General features: G+C 41.0%; 3 protein-coding genes across 4 annotated transcripts; 2 read left to right on the plus strand and 1 right to left on the minus strand.

Annotated features, from left to right (window-relative positions):
- Nucleotides 1-1,233: 1,233 nt before the first annotated feature.
- Nucleotides 1,234-8,370, minus strand: luc7l3 (LUC7-like 3 pre-mRNA splicing factor). Of its 2 annotated transcripts, none has more exons than XM_034893916.1 (11): nucleotides 8,108-8,370; nucleotides 7,502-7,571; nucleotides 7,211-7,250; nucleotides 6,971-7,115; nucleotides 6,389-6,463; nucleotides 5,983-6,087; nucleotides 5,498-5,659; nucleotides 4,594-4,967; nucleotides 4,074-4,264; nucleotides 3,237-3,454; nucleotides 1,234-1,599 (listed from the first exon to the last, which is right to left on the minus strand). In XM_034893916.1, exons 1-10 carry the CDS (start codon nucleotides 8,204-8,206, stop codon nucleotides 3,270-3,272), a joined length of 1,446 nt encoding a protein of 481 aa, XP_034749807.1. In that variant the 5' UTR covers nucleotides 8,207-8,370; the 3' UTR covers nucleotides 1,234-1,599; nucleotides 3,237-3,269. The 2 variants fall into 2 exon arrangements, with proteins under 2 accessions (XP_034749807.1, XP_034749808.1); XM_034893917.1 differs by having other exon boundaries at nucleotides 7,502-7,568; nucleotides 8,108-8,365.
- A 275-nt stretch (nucleotides 8,371-8,645) lies between these two features.
- On the plus strand, nucleotides 8,646-15,296 carry ankrd40 (ankyrin repeat domain 40). Its single transcript, XM_034893918.1, has 5 exons — nucleotides 8,646-9,262; nucleotides 9,935-10,083; nucleotides 10,314-10,958; nucleotides 12,109-12,290; nucleotides 12,418-15,296. Exons 1-5 carry the CDS (start codon nucleotides 9,129-9,131, stop codon nucleotides 12,559-12,561), a joined length of 1,254 nt encoding a protein of 417 aa, XP_034749809.1. The 5' UTR covers nucleotides 8,646-9,128; the 3' UTR covers nucleotides 12,562-15,296.
- Nucleotides 15,297-19,260: 3,964 nt separating this feature from the next.
- Nucleotides 19,261-22,733, plus strand: wfikkn2a (info WAP, follistatin/kazal, immunoglobulin, kunitz and netrin domain containing 2a). The gene is made up of 3 exons (XM_034895093.1): nucleotides 19,261-20,028; nucleotides 20,531-20,847; nucleotides 21,055-22,733. Exons 1-3 carry the CDS (start codon nucleotides 19,816-19,818, stop codon nucleotides 22,253-22,255), a joined length of 1,731 nt encoding a protein of 576 aa, XP_034750984.1. The 5' UTR covers nucleotides 19,261-19,815; the 3' UTR covers nucleotides 22,256-22,733.
- The last annotated feature ends 217 nt before the right edge of the window (nucleotides 22,734-22,950 follow it).

Below are 22,950 nucleotides of genomic sequence, written 5' to 3' on the forward strand. Positions count from 1 at the left end.
ATTCTAGGTGAAAGTCCTGTGTTTTACCCAAACACCACCACAACCACCCTCCTTACGTGGATTTTGCACTTCTACACTACTCGCTATGGCATAAATTCACAAGCAGTCGAAAGCTAATGTGTCCATGGAGGCCAAATAGCGTTGATAAACAAGCTAAAAAGAGTATGCGTCTTGAAAACGCACCAATAACTTCATACAAACCGGCGTGTCAAGCACATGCAACTCCCGCAGTTGCTAGTAGCCAATGAAGATACTGAGGATTTAATAAAATAAATAAAACATTGACTCTTCAAAAGATGTAATTATCTTTGAGTTTCTGGGCGGAAAAGTCACGGAACACCACGATCTTCTGAACATAGTCATACTGAGAAATGTTGTAGAGCTAATAGTCTTCATTAGCTTTGTATCAACTCATTTGGCAGTGGTTTGAATGTAACGGATGTTCATCAATATCCTTGGTTATGCACTAAAGCTTTAACCTTAATAAAAATGTCATCCTAGTATACTGCACATTCACTGTTAGGAGTTGAAAACGCACATCTGTTACTGTAAAGGATTTGCCTAATATCACACTGAGAAACCCATAAGGCCAGTTTTTAAGAAACTGGTTTAGGTTGTTATCATGATAAACTTTACTGGAGTAAAGAGAGAAGGATTTTTACTTGCAAGGTTACCCTTTAAACCTGCTTTAATGAAAACACCTTAGATCTTCTGCGTTGCTTGATCTTGGAAGGAAATCTATTGCTGCATGCATTTCCCATCTATGGGAAGACCAAACTGCAGGATAGACGCCACAGAAGTCTGGTTGTTACTCAACTTGCTAAGGGACACTTCACCATCTTATTTATTCACTGTCTCCCATTCAGCCCGTTTTTTTTTTTTTTTTAAATAAAAGAAATTACATTTTTGTCCTGGTAGACGATGATGGGAAATAAATCAACACAACCTTGACAAGTTTTTACTTTTATTCATGGAGACAACATGGACATTAAAATCAGAGGAAAAATTAAACAAATCTTCAGTCTTCAAAATGTTTTGATCATAATTAAATCAGTATATTTTACAAGGGGACAAGAGAAACCAAAGTGAGCGCTAAGTGGAGAAAAAAAAGACACGCCCCGTCATTTGACTTAATATTGTACATACGCTTTCAACTGACATTTTAAAAAGAAGGTCAGGGAGTGACGTGGAACCTGACAAACCAAAACAAACCACAAGCACTGTTTTTTTTGTATTTTATTTTTTAACTAAATGCCAAGAAACAAGGAGGATGTGTAAAGATTTTCTACATAAGAACACAAAACCCCATAATGAACTTCTCAAAGTTTGGTATTCAAAGTGATGCCTGACTGACATCTAGACCAAGAAATACATCAGATGAACCACAAACTATCCTCATCCAGACAAAAGAAACATGGAACATGAAAATCAATTAATTTCTTTTCCCTCTCCCCTCATTTACACACGTTAGGTTCATGTTTTTAAATAAGCCACTACACACTTGTGGTTCACCTTGTTTTTAAGCAGCGACGTGTCAGGTTCAGGTAAAGGATGGGTGCGCTCTTCCACTTCTTCCTCCACCAGATATCCCAGCTTCCCCTGTTCACAAAAATGTTCACAAAATGCAATGTTAGCAAAGGTCCCACAACAAGCGCTTGAAGCAACAACTGCTGCTAGTGGAGCAACACTAGCTTCTCTTTAAAGACAACTAGTCAAAAACATCCCTCAATTTAACCACAGAGGAAGGTGTAGATCATAAACAAGAGACACTGCTAATAATGCACACATACTAACCATATACCAGCACAATAGTATCATTTTGTAAGAATAGAGTAATATTATTTAAATACTTGTACTATTTTGAGCATGACCTGTACACTAAGCTCAATACAAAAAAAAGCTCCTACCATTTCAACAAAAAAAAAAAAATGGTAGCGCGTGGCCCTACCATTTAAAAAACAGTGACAAGCCTGTTTGATATTCCTCACACCAATGCAAAAGTGCACTTGACAATTTATTTTATTTTCCCACCGGATTAATTGACCAATGGACCGAAACTGAAACGATGGAGACAAACTGAACATATATGACAATAAAAATATCCTAACAAAACTGTTCCGGACAACACAACGGGGAAATATACATATCGGTGACAGTTGTAGCAGTTGGAATAGGTATATCAAGCAGGCTGTCTGTGCATTATTTGCATTTTAAAAAATGTGTCCCTCTGACATTTCTATAAAAATACCTTTCCCCCAAACATATTTGAAAGTTAGCAAATAAAAAAACAAATTCAAGCTTTCAAGTTCATGTTTTGGAGAAGTACAGAATTGTTTTTCTGACAGGCAACAGCATTCAGAAATGGATGTGGGTAGAGAAAGGAGTACCTGGGGTGAGTACCTGCACAGTTTGACAGTCAGAGTATCCATGATTTTTAATTTGCCCTTTTCTCATGTGGTCTCGCTCACAACACCAACGCTGTGTGAGGTATGGAAGTCAGCTGCAATTCATTTGATAAACCCTACCCTCCAGTTAGTTAGTTACGTAAGGCCCCGGTGCTATAAACACCCCCCAAACACACACTGCATGGCATTATCAGGCACAGTAAGCTGGACAACAAATCCATGGCATTTGAGTTATGATTATGGAAAAATAAATGGCTTGTTTTTCCACATACACCTTTGACGATAGCTGAAAGTGTGTCTGTGTGTTTACATATGAGCAAGAGATAAAATGTAGACACACAGTGGCTGAATATCTCGGCAAGTCAAAATTTACTACATTTTACTACTTAAAGTAAATAACCAAAAAAAAAATACAGGCAGGTGAGTTATTGGAATAGTTAATAATTTTTTCTGCCATTTTGTCCACAAAGACAAATATACATCTACAAAAGAGCAAAAACCGATAAAAACGAGGGGTACCTCCGGGCATGTTTGCTCAGGGCTACACTGGCCTTTCCCTCTTGGCTTTGTGTGAATGATTTCTATTTTCTTCTCATTCATCAGGCCTAGTCCTTCATCTTCAGTGCATACTTATGATGCACTACTCGAAAACAGGATAAAGATATATGCACACAGTACATAACACAAAATCATAGGCATTGAACTGAACGTAAACAGGGTGGGAGAGGTAGGGTGAGAGGGTAGGCAGGGGAGATGGGAGAGGTGGGGGTATGGGAGGGTGGAGGGGTTGGTTTGAGAGCCAGGGGGAAGTGAGGAGGAGGACGCACTTACCTGAGTCTGATCTGAGGTCCTATCAGATCAGTTTTAATTGGACTGAGTGTCACCTTCAGAATGGAGGAGCTCTTGCTGGCCGTTAAGCAGAGGGGAGGCAGAGGCAGCCGCCTCCGTCTCCATCGGTTCCGCTTCTGACGAAGCCTTGATGGGAGCTGTATCGCCGTCAGAGTGTTTGTCTTTCTTAGAGCTGCTCCTCTCCTCCGTTACCTTACGGTCTGGGAAAACATACATTTATTTTAGGTCTGTCCCCCATATCATTTTTGTGGCTTCAGTGGGAAGAATATGAATATATTGAAAGCTCTCCGCCCTGCAGCTGCTGACAGGTGGCAGAGATTTTAATTTAAAAGGCCTGGCAATCATACTTCACCAACGCTAATCTGTTACAGTTTTCAAGTGATTTGCCAAACACATTGGAGAAAGAAAGAAGAAAGAAAACTGGTAACGTTAGATGATGATTCAGGCTAGGTGCCAGGAGGAAGTGAGGCCGGCTGTGACATGTCTGTCTGTCTATCAATTTAGGCAACTGTTACAGCACTGCACCACACAACAAACAGCACCCTGTCTAAGAATTACTCATAATAAGTGTTAATGCATAAATTAATAATTTGGGACCCTATACCTTATTTCATGGGCTATTTGAATACCGATGTGGACGCTGATTACGGTGGTAACAATGAAAGCTTCAAAGCTAATTTCTATATACCTCAACCAAAGAGTAACCTTTTCTCCATGGTAGACAACTGTCCTGGGTCCAGTAAGGTTTTTGGTTTAATAGCGTTCTATTGGAAATCTGCACACTCTTCAAACCTAATGGTCAGACCAACAAGTCCTCACCTTTGTCTTTGGATGACCGCTCTCTGTCCCTGTCTCTCTTCTCCTCTCTGTCCCTGTCCTTGCTGCGGCTGCGATGGCGGTGAGATTTGCGCTCCGAGCTGCGCGACCTCCTCTTGTCACGACTGCGGGAGCGACGCTTTCTGTCAGAGCGCTCACGGCTGCGCTTCCTCTCCCTGTCCCGGTCCCGGCTCCTATAAAGAGAGGGAGGGATATAGGTTAGTAAGGAAACAAGTGAACAATATATATGACAAAAATGTGTTTCGTTTTCTAATGCAATGGCACAAGTTATGTATTGTCAAGTGCCATTTCTGTTTGCGGTAGAAACAACAGAAGGTTACACATCTCAGTTAACAACTGCAGTTAAAAAAATCGTTTCAATAATTCAAATGGTTCAGCTAATTCTGGACTGGTGCCTCATTCCATTGCAGAACAAGGCAATAGTGCTTTTGTTGTCACACATTGCTGTTATTAGACCACCAGGAAGATGGCGTCCAATGAGGTACATGAGAGTCAGCCATACCTGCTGCGTTTGCGTTCCCTCTCCCTTTCCTTGTCTCTGCTCCTGGACCTCCGGCGATCTCGGGATCTGCTCCTCTTCCTGTCTGATGCTCGACTGGAGTTGCGACTGTTAGAGTTGCTTCGCCGTGCCCTGCGGTCCCGGTCCCTCTCCCTGTCTCTATCTCTATCCCGCTCTCGGTCTCTCTCCTTCTCGCGCTCCCGCTCTCTCTCTCGTTCCCTCTCCTTTTCGCGCTCCTTCTCCCTTTCCTTCTCCTTCTCTTCCTCCTCTTTGCGCTTTTTCTCCCTTTCCTCCCTCTCGCGCTCACGGTCTTCTCTGTCCTTCTTGAGCGCTGGGCTTTCACCTGGAGGGTCCTCTGAGCGACGACGCAGTTTCTCCTTAGAGTAAACAAGCAAGAGCCCAAGTGTTAATTACGACAAGTTGATCAATACATTTTAGACCAGAGCCAAAATTAAAAGTGGTTAGGTGGTATAATAGACTGTAGATCATTAACTTTGTTTAAAAGTAGGGGACAAAAATAATTAGGGACGGGACGATGTGCTTTTCCCCCCAGATTCAATTATAACATGATACATGGGTGCCGATTCGATCCGCATTGCGATTTTCATTTACTGCAACTCTAGAAATATTGCCATTCGATAGTATTGAGTGTTACAGTTTTCTTTTCCTTCTTTATTAAAATCAAAAGTTGATTAACAAACTTTTAGAGACATATCAGACATTTCTAAGAACTAATTGTTTTCTAAAAAAGAATGAACGACATGTCAGCCAGTCAGACTAGAAATGACTGGCTGACATGTCCCCCTAAAAATGATGTGGAAATACTTTTTTCCATTTAACACTGTCACTGCACTGTACAACGTACCATGGCTTTAAAAGACATGAATCATATGTGTAACCATGTTACCTTGAGCTCCTCCACAGTGGATTTAATCTTGGCGTAGCCCATGTGTTGTTTGCCCATCAAGTGGTCGTCCACTCGAGACTGTGCATCACCAACAATGAGGAAGGCCCCACACACCTCACACACCTCCATCTGTTTCTCCTGGGCTGCAAAGCTCTCGATGGTCTGAAAAACAAGTACAAGTTACGACATAAAACATTGTAATAAGCAATATAATTCTGCCTCAGGATTACTGCTTGCCTAATTTCCACAGTTATGGCATTTAGGACAATAAAATGATCAGGGGGCTTACTGTTGGCTCTAGCGAGGAATAACTTTTAGCTAGACAGGATGAATGTCGGTGGGACTGGTTGAATCATTTTTAGTCCAAGCTTAGTTTGACTTTAATGAAAACAAAACATGTTTGCTGACAGCTAGCATTACGTAAGCAGTGCCTATTATAATGAGCGGTGTCTGTGGGCCGACTGGCCCGGAGGTAGCCCACTCACCGACGGGGTGGAGCTCAGCAGCTCCCTCTCCTCCTTCAGCTGCTCCACCAGCTTCATCATTCCCTGGGCCTCCTCCACTCTGCCCTCCGATCCCAGCTCCTCAATCTGAGCCCGAGCAAAACAGAGACACGTCACATCAACCATTTTATCACAATGCAGTGACAACACTGACAACTACATTTCTGAGCTGTCAATGGGAACATAGTTTGAGGTTTCATAAAATCATTTAACTCCAGCTTAAATAAAATAGGAGATTATGTATTTCATGTTAGCAATTCTAGCTGTGATAAATGGCAAAGCTTATGATATAGTGCATCTTAGTTCCTTCCAAATTACTAAGGCTAATAAACGCACTAAACAATTAGAAAAAAAACATGTCACTTATTTAAACATAGTTGTTACAAACCTGTAAAACTAGGTCTTCAATTTTCTCGGTTAGAACCTGGACCTTCTCCTCATTCTTTCCTGATGGACCAGGACCCTGAAAAAACAACAACATTGTATCTCAGGTAGAAAAAACACAGGCGCTATCCATTATTCCCAATCCTTTCCATTGCACCTTAAGATGACAGAAAGATGTACTAAGGTAACTAAGTTTATGTGACAAAGTATGACATAAAAGCAGAGTAAAGTGTCTACATTTCTGGAGTTTTTAGATTTAAAAAAAAGTTATAACAACGGATTGCAACAAGGTGTGGTCTTGAAACAAAATCCAGAGTCTGGTTTGTCTGAGACCGGGTAAAAATTAATATTACAGCATTGACGGGTGGCATCAAGCCGAGTCAGTAGACAGCAAGTACTCGCAGGCTGAGCATTGCTGCCACTTTTGGGATCTAGTCCATTAGTGTGCGATGACAAATTAGTCTGATATTAGGCATCATCTAGGTTATTTTATAGGGAATTTGTGAACGGATTCACAATCTTAGAAGATAAGAATTTTGTTTCTTAAACCCCTACAGAACAATGTGCCAAAACCATGAGTACAAACCCCTGCATTCTGCTGAGCCTGGGAAAGTGCAAGTCGGGCATGCCCTCTACGAATCCGCCGTTCCACCTCAGCCAGAAGCGACTGCAAATAGCGCAGGAAGTCCCGCTCATAGCCCTCCTTCATGAACCGAGAGCTTTTCTCATACCTGGACACAGTGGTATGGAGGAAGTTCATTAATTTTATCAGGTGGATATATCAAGACATACACAACTTTTGTTAAAAAACAAAATCTAAACTTACGTAATTCTGAGATTTTCATCATGGATTTTCTCACAGGGGCCTGGAAAACAATTGCAAAGCTTTATTATCCTCCTATATGACGTCAGTTACTGCTTTATTTATTTATTTATTTATATATATATATATATATATATATATATATATATATATATATATATATATATATATATATATATATATATATATATATATATATATATATATATATATATATATATATACACACACACACATATACACACACACATACATATATACATATACATACACACACACAAATAATTCACTTACCCAAGTCAGAGCGGGTGTTTGTGAATAGCTCAGCTGGGCAGAAGCCACACAGATAGTACCGACAGACCTTCTTGAAAAGAAAACAGATGTTGCACTATTTTAGACAAACTTCGTATTGGAATCATCAAATCGGACCATAGCATGTAACGTTAAGGTATGCTAACCGGATCAATTGGATTCAACACTAACATGTATTTGCTATGTCTCAAGGTACCAGTTAGATAGCCAACTATCTACACATATCAAAGCTGGATATAGCGCTAATAAATATTCATACAAGAACTAACACTTAGCTAAAGCTGACGCTAGAAACAGGGCAACAGTCCAGCTAGCTACTATAACGCCGCATTGTGAGCCGATAAAATTCCATTAGCATTAGCAAACTCTGGTGCTAATTGTACCCACACAGGAACCGTGACAACACTCAAAATGCCAACTAAGTTACCAATTTCGTAACTTATCTTTGAAATCTCGACTAATGACAGGTGACTTAGTTTAGCTAACTCCCACATACTATGATTAAAATTATCTTAGCTAGCTAACGGTATGTTAGCTTATCACTAATCATGACTAGCTAGGCTAACGTTAGCTAAAATGCTAACTTACGCTTTCGTCGTCCCATCGCACGTTGCATCGCTTCTCGTCAGGGGCCAAATTTCTATCCCGGCCCATCAACTCATCGAGTAACTGGGCTGCTGAGAGCATTTTGCCAAAAGATTGTAGCCTTGATTTAAAGAACTACTATATGTCCTGAAGAGCCAGTTGACACCATGTATTGCGCGCAAGGTACTTGTAATCAAAATGGCAGACGCTGTAACAACGCCGCCCGTTTAAGGTTCAACTATCAACCAGTCCGGTAGTAGCACATCCACGGCAGTAGCACGTTTAGCCTCTGAACCGGAAGTAGAAGTTGGATCATCATCAGTTTATGGTATTGAAATAATACTTTTTCTAAATTATAATCAACTGGTTGCATGGTTACCAATAGCCCAGCAACACCTCTCTCTCACTCTCTTTCTTTCTCTGTGTGTGTGTGCGTGTGTGTGCGTGTGTGCGTGTTTATAACAATGAATTCACCTTGTAATTACCAGAGTTATGAAACTCGGGAATGGATAATGTCACATCATTTTACATAAAGTTAAGTGGCAACAAAACGCTTAATATAATTGAGAGTATTCATATGGGAACTAACATTTGTGCTCACTGTTGTTACATCTAAAGATGCCCCCCGATGAGGCGGTGATGTTTTTGGCAGCCCAGTGACGGAACTCCGACACTACTGATTGATTGAATGCGTGCACTGAGTGTCGGTAGTGGTACTATAACGCGATTAATAGAGGGATAAATGGCGAGGACGGGACCTGTATTTTGAACCCCATTGACTCGACACGAAGTTGCATTAGCCGAAGCGATCTGCTGCCACAAGCTAGCACCAAAGACTACTAGCATCTCGTTAAGCTCGCCACTAGGTAAGATTAGCCGGGTAGCTAATGTTAGCTGACAAGTCTATTTTTAGTGGACCTTTGTGCCATTGGTAGGAACATCGATAGGCGATTTGTTTTGACAACTTAATCCAAGAGGATTTTGTGTATCCTATGATCTCGCAGCGCTAGTTGTCTGTACCAAAATGTCCACCACTTCGTTGGATAAAGAATTACAGGAGCGACTGAGAGAGGCGTCTGCCATCGGGGACATCGACGAAGTGCGGACATTAGTGGAGAGTGGAGTAAACGTCAATTCACAGAATGAAATAAATGGCTGGTGAGTGTTTGGACGAATGCATGTGGTCTTCGACACCTTAAACGTAAGTCGACGAGTATTGGTTAATTCACGGATTTGTAAATAATCAGTTGTTGACGCTTATTGAAAAGTTTAGTGCAGCCAAATTCGTTGTTCCAGGCAGTCAGACTGGTCAGTGTTATCTCATTAGGCAGATCAAGGCTTGTTATTCAGTCAGACATGTCACCTTTTAGCCATGCTCATTTGAGGATGGTTTAAAGTGTAAAGTGCTATCATTCCAGTCATCCCAAAACAACAGAGACCAGTCACTGTGGAGGAAAGTCAAATAAAATGTGATTTGGCACATAACTATGACTGCTCCAGTCATGAAACTGCCAAGCCTGTTCTCTTTGGCACATATTGCAGATAGTATAATAAAATATAATAAGATAAAATAATACAATACACACAGATAAAATAACTCGATTTTTATTACTAAAGTCCATATGGAACACAATTCTGTCAGAATATAAATAAAATGATTTCACTACATCGTCATGTTCTGCACCAACACCAACCTGATATTTTCAAATGTATATGAATGTAAACTTAAGTGATCTCCAACATATACTGTCTTAAAGACATTTTATCAGCATATCCTCAATGTTTTCTTTCACTGAATTGTTTTCTCTCTCTCTCCAATATTCTGAAAAGGACATGCCTGCACTGGGCCTGCAAGAGGAACCATAAGCACATAGTGTCCTACTTACTCACTTATGGAGCAGACAAAGAAATCCTCACGGCTAAGGATGAGTTGGCCTCACAACTTACATCCAAACCAGAGATCAAACGGCTTTTAGGAGGTAAATTACACATTTCTTACTGTCTTGTTCCCTGTCAAATCATGTGATTTATCAGTTCCATACAAAGTCCATGTGATACATTGACATGTAATGTACAGGTTATAACCCTAAATAGCAATTGTCTAAATGTATCTACTGCTGTTTATGGTTTGACAGTGAAAAATTGGGTTGTCATTTTGAGCTGTTTTTGAGGAAATAATCCTCCTTTTTATGAACCATTATTACCACAGTTGAAGTGGAGGAAGTGCCTGAAGTCAAGGAGCCTGAGTTACCAATCATCCCCAACTACCTGTCTAACCCGGCCTTCATGTATTCCAAGATGGATAACAGATCAGAGATCATCCTGGCACAGCACCTTACACAGAATGGTTCTGGAGAGCACAGTGAGGATATGCACAGCGATTCACCTTCGCTTTCACCGACTCATGAGCCTCAGAAATCACAGAACCTGCTCTCTGACGGCCCCCCTCCTCCCCCAAACCCTACCTCTGACAGCCAAGCCCAGGCTGGAGAATTCATTCCTGTAACTGAGCAAAATGGTGCGTCACCCAGCCCGACCCCATCCCACAATCATGTCGTCGTTAACTGCACAGTGCCCATGGACCTGTCAGTTGAGCCTCACCTTGTCAACCATGGCGACTACTCGCATGCAGTGGCACATAATGGCACCATGTGCTCGCCTCCCTTGGCCTCACCCAGCCCCAGCCTGGCCAGCAGCAGTGGGAGCCAGGTCCAGGCCCCGGTGGCCAGCGCTAACCCAACCATGAGCAGGCAGCAGTCTATTCCACAGCAGCTGAGCTATGGCCAAGCTGGTGGGCCCATGCCAGCCTTCCAGCCTTTCTTCTTCACCAGCACCTTCCCAGTCAACGTGCAAGGTGAGAGAGAAATTGTGTATTCCTATATTTCTAACCCCAAATCAACATAGACACGACACAACATGATGATAGGCAAGCACCATATTACATCATACATATTAGTTTGGCTCTATACATAAGTCAAATGCCAACCAGCACCTCTAAATTGTATGAATGAACATTGTTTGTTTAATATGTTCGACAAACAGAAAAGTAGGGCTGGTTATTGTTCAAAAAAGGTAAATACCAATACCTTGACTTCAATACCGGTTCCTAAACGATGCTTTTTTCAATACCAATTTTATAAAACAAAATAAAGTACAACATTACGCATAATGGCAAACTTTTAATTTTTCAGTTCCTTCTACGCGAACCCCTCTGTTCACAACGTAGAGTTTTTCCTGTGTCTCTATGATTTGTAATGTTAGACCACCAATCACAAACATCATTAGATCTTGGGAGAAGCAGGCTGCATGCTCATTGGCTCACTGACGCTGATGAGATCTCCTCCTTAGGTTGGAAAATTTGGTATTGAATGTCTAAGCATTTTTCAATGCTAGATACGTTATAGGGAATTTGGTCGGTGCTTAGAAGTATTGAATTTAGTACCCGGCCCTACAGAAAAGGTAAAATGTCAAGTTGTGGATTTAAAGGGAGTTCATTTCTTGACTGGAAGCTGGGACTTCCTGAAGTGGTTTTGTTGCCATGAGGTTGCCAGGAAACCAGAGTAGGGACTCCCAATGAGTCACTGCGTGTGGCTAAATGCACCTGCAAGCTTTGTACTCATTAGAGGGCAGAAAGCCTTCCACTTTGAGTCAGTTATGTGTGAACAGGGTAAAGCTTACGTGTTCTCAGGTAAGCAACCAGTCAGAGCGAAGGCGTAAAAGCATCCTAATTTGTCTGTGTGTTGGCAGCCAACCTTTTATACCAGAAAGGGTTGTTGGTGGGAGTTCCCTTTTCTGCCGGTTGGGTTTACATAAAACATCAAAAACATGGAGACAAACTGCTAAAGAAGTAATTAAAGAGCCAAGACAATAGTGGATAGTGACTAGTGCATACAAACCAAACACTGCTTCTTCACACCCATCTTATGCAGTGACTCACATTCATCTTCTTAAAATGCACAGTATCTTTGTTATTGAAGAGGTATCACTCTGGTCCTTTTTTCTAGAGTTGGTGCTGAAGGTGCGTATCCAGAACCCCAACGCTCGGGAGAATGACTTCATTGAAGTCGAGCTAGACCGCCAGGAGCTTACCTACCGTTCCCTTCTGAGGGTCTGTTGCCGCGAGTTGGATATCAGCGCTGAGCACGTGGAGAAGATCCGCAAGCTGCCGAACACCATGTTGAGAAAGGTATGGGGAAAGAAAAATACGAAATGTGTATAGTTGCTGTACAATAAATAATTCCATACTATTTCCTCATGAAAATTAATGATTTACAAGTGAATCTGTTATTGATTTAAATGTCTTTTCTGTCCAGGACAAGGACGTAGCTCGGCTGCAGGACTTTCAGGAGCTTGAGGTTGTATTAGAGAAAGCAGAGGGCTTGTCCCTGTTCTCTGGGACTGGGGCCCTAACAGACAGACCCTGCTACAACATGAAGGCCTCCCGCCTCACCTACTAGAGCTACGACGGAACCAGAGGTCTCCAAGAATTTGATGGGCTTCAGTAGCTACCCTCAAGCAACCATAACTAGTTGCCCGCCCAGGTCCCCAATTACAGCTTTGTCCGGCTTTGGTGTTTCGCCAATTTCCTAACTGGGATTTGGTTTTTTTCAAGTTGTGTAGCTATTGTCCTCCTCCTGTCCTGCTCGGGCCCTCCTGCCGCTTTAGTGTACCCAACCAGTTGTAAGCGATTACCGATGCATGGTGGCCTCGATTATGTGTGAAAGTATTTGGGCCCCTTTCTCCTCTCTTTATCTCTTTCTCTCCTCCCACTGCACTTTGTACCAAGGCTGCAATTGGACAAAAGAGGGAGACATTGGCTTGTCTCCCTTATGGACTGGACTTCATGGGATCCTGTGATAGCCTTATCTGGACACATCCCTATCCTGGCTAGGGACTATGGCCACAAAGGAAAAGACCTAGTCTGATAAGACAAAGAGCGGAGGACAAAAGGAAGGATTCACATAACTCTTACCGATAAGTTTGTCATCAGTCCACGGAATAAGTTGGATTTGCACACAACAACTTGAATTTCTAGGAAATTGACCTGTAGAGTGCTATCAGATGTTCTAGCTGGCATACCCACTTCCATACATGCTGTAGGCAGAAACCTTAGTGTCTTTCCTGCAGAGGGCAACCATTACTGTCCTAATTCTTGAGGGGGTGGTAATCTTAGGTGAGACAAAAGCATCTTTGAACTAATAGTGCTCCTATTTGATGACTACACATACATAATGCTTTAATCTATATCCACACAAGGATGGACTGGTTTCCCTTCATATTCAAATCATTCAGTCATACACTGTGGAAAAAGAAGTCACTAGTTTTATTTGAATTGTTCTCTTTTGTGTCTTTTCATGTCAGACAAAAAAAGTATATCTTAGAGATAAATGTGCAGCAACTCATTTTTATTTTTTACAATGCATTAGCACTTCTGCTTTGCAGGGCAAACAATTAGGTTCAGTTAGCATAACACTAAAACGGTCAACTGTGAAGTATTTATTTTAAAAGTTTTGGGTTGTATTGATTCTTACTAATGACGAGAGATCATGCGCTTAAGAGTAGCGAGACTTGAGTCCATGCCAAGGTTGTGTATAAGGCTGGCCATTTGATTTCTACTTTCTTTTAATTAAATTTTTTAAAAGATTTTTTTTGGACATTTTAGGCCTTTATTTTCTATAAGATAGATGAAGACATGAAAGGGGAGAGAGAAGGGGGAATTGCACGCGATAAAGGGCTGCAGTTTGGAGTCGAATCAGCGGCCGCTGCGTTGAGGCGTAAACCTCTCTGTATGTGCGCCTGCTCTACCAGCTGAGCTAACCCGGCCCCTGATTTCTACTTTCATTTCAGCTGCTGTCCTTTTGTTTAACTGTGATTAGAATAAAAACCAAAAACTAATCTAGCCAGCAAATATAATAAATGCAGAACAAACTATCACTGCTTCCAAAAAGAATGCAGGTTTTGTTAAGTGAAAAAAATAGAAATGGGATATAGCAAAGGGCATGGTGATCTGGGGTGTTATGAATGAGTGCTTCCTTGTTCCTCCAGCACTACTCAGAATTCTTATTGCTGACACAGTTCTCTTTGTTGCCCAGTGTCATCTCAGTTTCAACCGGGGCTATCTACTATATGTGGTGACTAGATTTCTTTGAAATATTATTATATATGGCTTCAGTTTGGTTGTTAAAGCCAGTCTAGTGCTAATTTTACATTTTTAATTAAAGAAAATGTTGATGTTAATGGTTTCTATTCCGTCGCTCAGCGACTGTCTGACTTATATATTGAGACTGACATGACGCCTACACGTAAGACATTCTTATACTGTGCATTAAGAATTTAACAGGTCAAACGGCACCGCCATGTTGTGTCGGACGGTAACATTTAAGCTGCCTTTATCGACTCTTTATATTCCTTTTAATTCTCTATGCTGAGGCTCCATTTTATTTGAAGCAGTGCAGTAGGCGGCAGCTACACTCGTCCTACAATCAAAACGTTTCTTACCCGGTGGTAACTGTTTACTGTTGAAATGTATACCTAAAGCTCTTACTGTATTTGTATGTTTTATGATATATTTTTTATTAATTTGTATAATTGTTTTTAACCAGTTAGGCCTGTTGTGTTTGTTTCAACAAAAAAGTCTTCTATTGTGCAAGAAAGAGTTTAACAACGGGATGCTGTTGTTGAAGCCAAGTGCATTGTGGGAGGAAAAGATTGTTACCAGGAAGTTTGCTGTGAGAAGAAAGGACTACCAAGAGTGCTTATTTTCTGTTTCCTTTTATGTTAAGTGCTTGATTAAGTGAAGTTGTGCCACACGTTTAAGGCAGGAGCTTGGTTGAGAAAGTGGGACAAACAACGAAGGTATGGACAAACGGCCGTTTGGTGCTCTGACAGAGTGACAGCAGCGTTTGATAAATAGGTTTTTATAGGATCTTCTTTGATTCTGTGGAAAGGAGTTCACTGACATTGTAATTGTTGGGGTTGCTTATTGTTCTAGAAAAAGCAGAATACAGTTTGACTTAACCTATGCATTCAGAGTCTGATATTTTTATATACAGCACGTCCTGTGTACTTGTAATACTGATATAGGCGCTGTTAAGAAGTTGTGTTCTTTTGTTCTGGAGACCTGTATCTGTTCTTTGATAAAAGCATGGTGAATTACCTCCTCCTTATTCTCTCAAATTAACCTTGTGTCTACAAGTATGTCCATCTGATCAATTTAACTAATGGGTTTGAGTATCTAATCTTGAAGCCTGCTTTAAATGAAGGGACTGGTCACATGTTTAGTTTGGCCTTTGTTGCCGGTTATCCTTTGTTTGTACCTGCATGTGTGTGCTGGATGTTGAGGTAAACTTTCCAATTAAATTATTGAAATGTGTGTTTCAACCAAGAGCCACTAGAGAGGGCACAAGAGCAAATACTAGTTGAGCAACATAGGCATGTCACTTTAAGTCATAATAAGAGGATAGTTATTTTTTTCTTGGATTTAATTAAATTCATAAAAAGTATTTTAAAACCTGCTGTTTGGAGACTGGTCCGTTTTATTTTTATACTGAAATGCACCACTGTCGTGATGCCGGTTTAGTAGTGTGCTCGGAGATAAACCTTCAGTACTCAAGCTCTTAGGAGACTTATTCAAAGCTCATTGGCCTCAGCATTTACATGCCAATTCTAAACTCTTATTAATTAAATATGGATCATTTCAATTAATTCACAGGTAATACCTGCTTCTTCAGTGCTGGCACTGATGTCACAAAAGTTTGAAAAATGATCTTAATTTGTATAACATGGTCCACTTGAAAGTACATTTTCAGCTATTGCATGAATTATTTCATTATTGAACTATTGTGCTGTTTGGATCTTCTAGTTGCTTTTGTGATTTGCACTTCAGGGCCACTGTATTGAACAACCAAATAGCAGCAAAATCTAAAGGTTGAGCAACATTCACACTTTTTAAAAAGGTCCTACCTGCACATTGATGCTAATAAACCTGAATAATCTTTTTTTTTAAATATAACGTAAAAAAAAGCTGAAATACGTAGTGTGAAGCTAAACATTTTCATGATTGGTTTAGATTTAATTTAAACTTCATTTAACATGTCAGTATATTGCCACTTGTTAGGTCCATTATTAACACTAATAAAAGGATTTCTGGAAATGTTCCATATTTCAAAGCTTCAGTATTGTACCATCCAGCTGTGGTTTTTCACTTTTGACCTGTGTCTGCACAACAAGCTGATGTTGTACATTCCCTTATGAACTTAAATAACCAGACATTTTGTTATGTTCCCTTACTGATTTAAAGAACATAAACAACACCTAAGGGATGGTCATACTGACACACTTGTGTGTCTGTTGAATCCTTAACCTCTTCAATGAAATGAATACAATAGTGTTCATGTGGTGAACAGATGTTCAGACACGGCAATCTGGAGAGAACAAATATTGCACATTGAGCAGAATGGTGCTGACAAAAGTTGTGTGTGTGTGTCCCTCAGCATGTTGCGTTGTGTGTCTAGACTAAGGCTGAGGAATCAGCTTAGGGCTCTGCTGTGGCTGGATGTGTCTCTCTCCATTGTTCTGGAGTGAGACACTCATAATAACTTCGTATGAACAGTCATAACACCTTCATTGTTTTGAACCAGCTTCACCAGTTTCCCAGGACCCAGTCATGGGCAAGAGACACTGTGGACCTTCATGGCCAAGGACCCCTGAGAGCATTTTAGATATGGGATAAGGCGATGTTACTCCCAGGTACAGTACGTGCCTTGGTCGATGAGCTTGGACTATTGCCCTTGGTGCAATTTGTGCCCCTCTCTAACAGGTATAATTTACAAAGCCAATTTCCAAAGCTGCTTATTTACAACAAAAATGCATGCGTGACACTGTAAAGCCATCGAGAGATTAATGGTGAGGTAAGACTTACAGTAGCTTATACGTATATATATCCCAACAAACTGGGAAACCACGGGAGTGTTTTTTCCTTACATAACATAGTTAAGCTGGGCCTATAAACTAAGAGAGATTCAGAAGACACCTAAAGAAATCGTGGGGTCATCTAACAAATGAATAATAAACTTTCGTTTAAAAGCATAATAAGGACGGAAGTGCCACTTTTAGGATTTACCATATTTTCATTTTGGGTCAATTGGCCTTTTGAATGGGAGTGGTAGGGGCACTTCTATGATTGCAGTAAAATCCCTATTTTTAAAACACTACAAACACTAAGACTTCTCTCAAAGTATCACCAGGGACTTTACACATGAACTTCAGCATTAAGTACATTGTATTTGTACACAAACTCTTTTTGAGTGGCAAGATGTCAGCAGCCGGAAAAACCAAGAGCTAAAGTTGTTATTCGCCTTCTGGCAAAGAGTTTGATGGGAAGATTGATATCAAACTTGTATATGTTCAATCAATATAAGGCTCCAGTCAGCAGCCTGTTAGCTTAGCTTAGCAAAAAGGTGGTAAATAAGGGGAAACATCTAGAAAGCATCTGTAGATAACTAAACAACAAAACCACCCAATGCCAGTTCAAAGCAAGATTCATCCCTGATGGGGCGAAGATCATTCATTGAATTATTTTTACACTTAGTTTTTATTTGTTGTCTTTTTATCAATGATTCCTTGCAATTTCTGAGGATGACATGAATGAGATATAAAGTATATGAAAGCACCAGGATCTAGAATCTTTACGTTGCCATTTACCAAAACTCTTTCTTTTGCAAGAAAATAAACTTATGTGGAGACATCGCTTAAGTTGTGATGTTGTTTTGAACTGGGCTCCGAAGGGGGGTGGGTGTGCGCTGAGAAGGTCAAGGTCTGACAGCAGACAATGCATGTCCTGAAGGCAGATAGACTGCCAGAGTGCCATGAATGGGGTCCACCGTGAGGCTTTATTTAATATGTGAAATGTCCCATAGCCCCAGTGTCGGCTATGCTGGGAATGTAGGATCTTTAAGGGTTGAAGGTTAAGGTTAGGGGGGGAGTGGGTGGGCTGAAACTGAAAACAGAGCCCGACTGTGTTTGTGCATTTGCATGAAATTGAGAGCATGCACACACGTATGTATATATGTGTGTGCATGCTCTCAATTTCAATGTGTGTGTGTGTGTGTGTGTGTGTGTGTGTGTGTGTGTATGAATGTGTGAAAGAGGGTTTGGCCTGAACACTGGGCCCCTTTGGACTCAGCAGGGACTTGACTTGGGAAGCACAGACTGGATTGTAACACACACACACACACACACACACACACACACACACACACACACACAAATACTAAAATGTGGAATTATCTGTCTAAAGATAGAGATAGATCAGCTTTTTGATATCAACAAAACAACTGTTTATTACATTACAATGAGTTTTGTGTCACTTTTTGGTCGAAACTAAAGCATGATCCTTTTTTATGTTGATGTCCACCACACCCAGACCACCACCCTATTTGTTTAGTTTTGAAGCCCCTTTTTGGCAACTGGTGTATCCAATATGGCAGGTTTGGTCTAACATGTGTTTTTGAAAAGTTGGATTCTACAACAGACAGCTCTGAAATTACGGGCCAAAACACACAAGTGGCTATGGCATCGGTGCAACAAAATAACTGTTATGACTAATCTGGAAAGTTTGACTGCTGTTGAACTTTTAAGGTACAGAAACCTTTAGAAAAAGAACACGAGGCGATAAGTAGGAGGATAGAGGGTTTTACTTAATTTCCAACAATGTACAGCCATTGTACACATAAGTACAAAAACCCTATCAATTAATAATAATAGAACTACCAACTAAAATCTACTCCAGCAGTTTAACCTTTTTGGTAATTTTGAGTGCAGAAGTCAAACCAGAACATTGTCTCCAAATAACAAAGACTAGAAGACTGTGTGTTTGGTGCCATCTTCTGGAGACTTACATTTTGTTCAGATGGAAAGGAGAGACTTCAGTGTGTGCGGTGCTGAATGACAATGCAGCATCATAGTGCACGGTATTGTCACACAGTGCTGTTTTAATTTGGTACATATGACAAGACAGAACTACTCAAAGCATCTTCTAACATCAGTCACAATAATAACACTTTGCTAAAACTAAAGTTAATCAACACTGATGAATATAATTATATGATTGTAACACCAAATGTAACCATTTGTCCAGATTTTATTCAGTAGCTTGTACCTTTACACATTTTTGTTTACATATGTGCACATCCAAAATGTTTAATTTGTACATTAATTGTATAATAAGGTATCAACTATACTTTTTAGAGTATTGCTAAATATCTTCTTCTGAGCTGGAAGCTAAGGGTTAAGGCAGCAGCGCCTTGCGCACAGGTGTCTCGCCAGTCCTTTACGAAACCGCGCCTGCAAACAGTTGGCGAACTTTTTTTTCTTTAATTAAGTTGATCATAACTGTAACTCAGCTAGGATTCTCTGTCCTACTAGACAGGCCACTGTAATTCATGTAGTTAGATCTTAAGTGGGTTTTCTGACCGCAGCCCTATTCTCTCGCTGTTAAACGTGGAGCCACTAACCTGGAGTGCTCTTCACATCGAGACCGGTCCCGCACGCCTTGATTTCGCTGCTTTTGTGCTGCATGTGATTCCATTTGTCAGAAAACGAATTACGCTAGAGTTTGGACATAGCTCAAAGAGTTTTCCTCAAACGTTAAAGTCGCGTTGAACTTCTTGCATTTTCACGATTTTTAGCGTCCATTGTGTTACGCCTCGGATATGTGGTGGATGCTGTTTCCACGATGGATTTGGTTTCTTCTGGGACATTGTTATACAATACTCCTTTATATGGACAGCTGCAGTGTGAGAGCAATGCCCATGTCCGTGGCAAAAGTGGTGTACTCTCACGCAGGTCTGTGCCCGAATGACCTGAATCCCAACCTGTGGGTGGATGCTATGAGCACCTGCATGCGCGAGTGTGAATCTGACCAGGTGAGTTGACCTGCAACTGACCGTGATGTATAGCCTGCTCCATGTGAAATGTGTAGACAATGGGCTATAGACGCATTTCATTTGCCGTCGAAGCATCTGGACACAGTCTGTAAGATCCTTTAGTCAACCAGTATCTAAATGCCCAATAAATTACCAATTATTATTATTATTATATTATTATTATTATTAATGCCAGCAATTCCTTTTCACTGTGCATGAATTGCATTGAGAATTAAAAGAAAAATATCAAGCAGAAACAATTCAACAAATATATTCTTGAGGTTATGTAATGCTAAAAATGTTACTTTTTTACATTTACTTCCTCAAAGTCAGTACTCAATCACATAAAAAAAAAAACATTTGTAGAACCTTCTGAGCTAAATTCCTCATAATGAAATCTGCATGTCATGTTTTGTTAAGAAGGATATGACTTAGAATGATGCAGTATTTGAACCTAAACTGTATCTCAACTGTAAACTGTATTTTTATTTTGTAACTTTAGGACTGCGAGACATTCGAGAAGTGCTGCCCTAATGTCTGTGGTAACAAGAGCTGTGTAGCATCACGCTACATAGACGTCAAGGGCAACAAGGGCCCCATTGGAATGCCAGAGGGCGCCACCTGCGACAAGTTCATGTGCTCTCAGCAAGGGTCCGAGTGTGACATCTGGGACGGCCAGCCTGTTTGTAAGTGCCGGGACCGCTGTGAGAGATACCCCCACTTCACGTGTGCGTCTGATGGCATGACATACTACAACAAGTGCTACATGGATGCCGAGGCCTGTTCCAAGGGGATCTCTATTTCTGAGGTCACCTGCAGGTAACATGTTAAGTATTTTAGATCTCTTCCTGTTTGTTTTTGGTGTGATGAGGTAAAGTTGTCATGTTTTAGTGGTCAAAATAAAGACATTTGATTGCATAGAAAAATCATCTGTCATTCTGTGTGTAAAATTTCAGTTTAGTAATTATAGAAGAGCTTTTGACTCTTGGCTCTGATTGATTCCTTACTGATTCGACCTATCTACAGGTACCACCTGACCTGGCCAAACACCAGTCCAATCCCAGCAGAGACGACATTACATCCCACCACCGCCCTCCAGACCACCCTCCCAGCTGACATCCAGCTCCCCACCATACACAGCGGCCCCACCCAACTGGCTGTTTTTGTGGGTGAGACAGCTAGCTTCCTGTGTGATGTCTCTGGGAAACCACATCCGGAAATCACCTGGGAGAAACAACTGAAGGGCAAAGATAACACCATAATGAGACCTAATCATGTCCGAGGCAACGTTGTGGTCACTAACATTGGCCAGCTGGTCATATACAATGCGCAATTTCAGGATGCCGGCATCTATACGTGTACAGCCAAAAACGTTGGGGGAAGTGTATCGTCACACTTTCCATTGGTAGTGATCAGGAAGGAGGCGAAAGGAAAGAATGCAGAGGGGAATGGTACCAACCTGCCATTTTCAGCTGAAGAGTGTCTTAAACGTCCAGACACAGATGACTGTGGAGAAGAGAGCATGAGCTGGTACTATGAACCAAAGAGGAACAATTGCTTCACATTCACCTACAGTCAGTGCAATAAGAACCGTAACCATTTCAACACCTTTGAAGCCTGCATGCTGTCATGTGGAGGAGAGCTGGCTGCTCCGTGTAGCCTACCAAGCCTCCAAGGGCCTTGCAAAGCATATGAGCCTCGCTGGGCTTATAGCAGCGGCCTCAAAAAGTGCCAGTCCTTTGTGTACGGAGGGTGCGGTGGCAACGAGAACAACTTTGAGTCTAAAGAGGCCTGTGAAGAGATGTGTCCCTTTCCGAAAAACCACAACTGCAAGATATGTAAACCCCGAGCCAAGATGGTCACCAGCTTCTGCAAAAGTGACTTTGTGATCCTCGGGCGTGTGACCGAGCTGACGGAGGAGCAAGAGTCTGGCCATGCTTTGGTGACGTTAGAAGAGATTTTGAAGGATGATAAGATGGGTCTGAGGTTTTTTGGCAAAGAGCCCCTGGAGGTGACTCTTCTGAACATGGACTGGAACTGCCCCTGCCCCAATATCACTACAGCCGACGGGCAGCTCATCATCATGGGGGATGTTCAAAACGGGATGGCCGTCCTGCAGCCCAACAGCTTTGTAGGCTCCTCCAGCACGCGTAGAATCAGGAAACTTCGTGAGGTTATTCACAAGAAAACCTGTGATTTCCTTAAAGATTTCTCTGCCGTCCAGTAGTCTTTTCAGGTCTCACACTCACTAAAAGTCTTTTGTCTCATGATTTCTGATATTCAAAGCTCCAGTGACCTCACTACCCAGTCTTACTGACTGCCAGTAAACCTAAAACTTAACTTATCTGTAACATTGAACGTTTTGTTGCCTGAATTTTTCTTTTCCTACTTCTTTCTCAATAGATCTCAGAAAATCCCTCCTCATAGTTTTTGATTTTGACACTGATCCTTTTTTAATAATTTTTCATTCATTATTTCTTCAGATGCTGTGTCAACACGGTCCAAATAGTTCTTTTTTTTAAAAGGAATCAAGCTTAAACTGTTTGGATGTCTGCACATAGGGCACACTGTCAGGTGCAGGTAGAATAACCACAAGCATTTACCCTGTATGAAGTATTTAATCTTTAGTTAAACTGTTTACTTAATTAGCTTTTTAGATTTCCTCTCCAAATGATATCTTGAATACACTAATACCATTTATTTTATGGGAATGTTTAAATATTAGTAGGCTATCTTTGCTTTATGTTTTTGTGGGTTATCCCAAGATAGACAGTGTATAACATCTGTCCGCACTTGAGCTCACAATAATGCAATTTGAACCCTCAATTTATTTACCAGAATCAAATAAGCTCTTTGGTTTCATATTTTGTGGAATCTATTTTGATAAGTTTCAATTTACGATACAGAATATGTATGTGGACC

Source organism: Etheostoma cragini, chromosome 15 (genome assembly GCF_013103735.1).
Source record: "Etheostoma cragini isolate CJK2018 chromosome 15, CSU_Ecrag_1.0, whole genome shotgun sequence".
In the NCBI taxonomy this organism is placed as follows: domain Eukaryota; kingdom Metazoa; phylum Chordata; class Actinopteri; order Perciformes; family Percidae; genus Etheostoma; species Etheostoma cragini.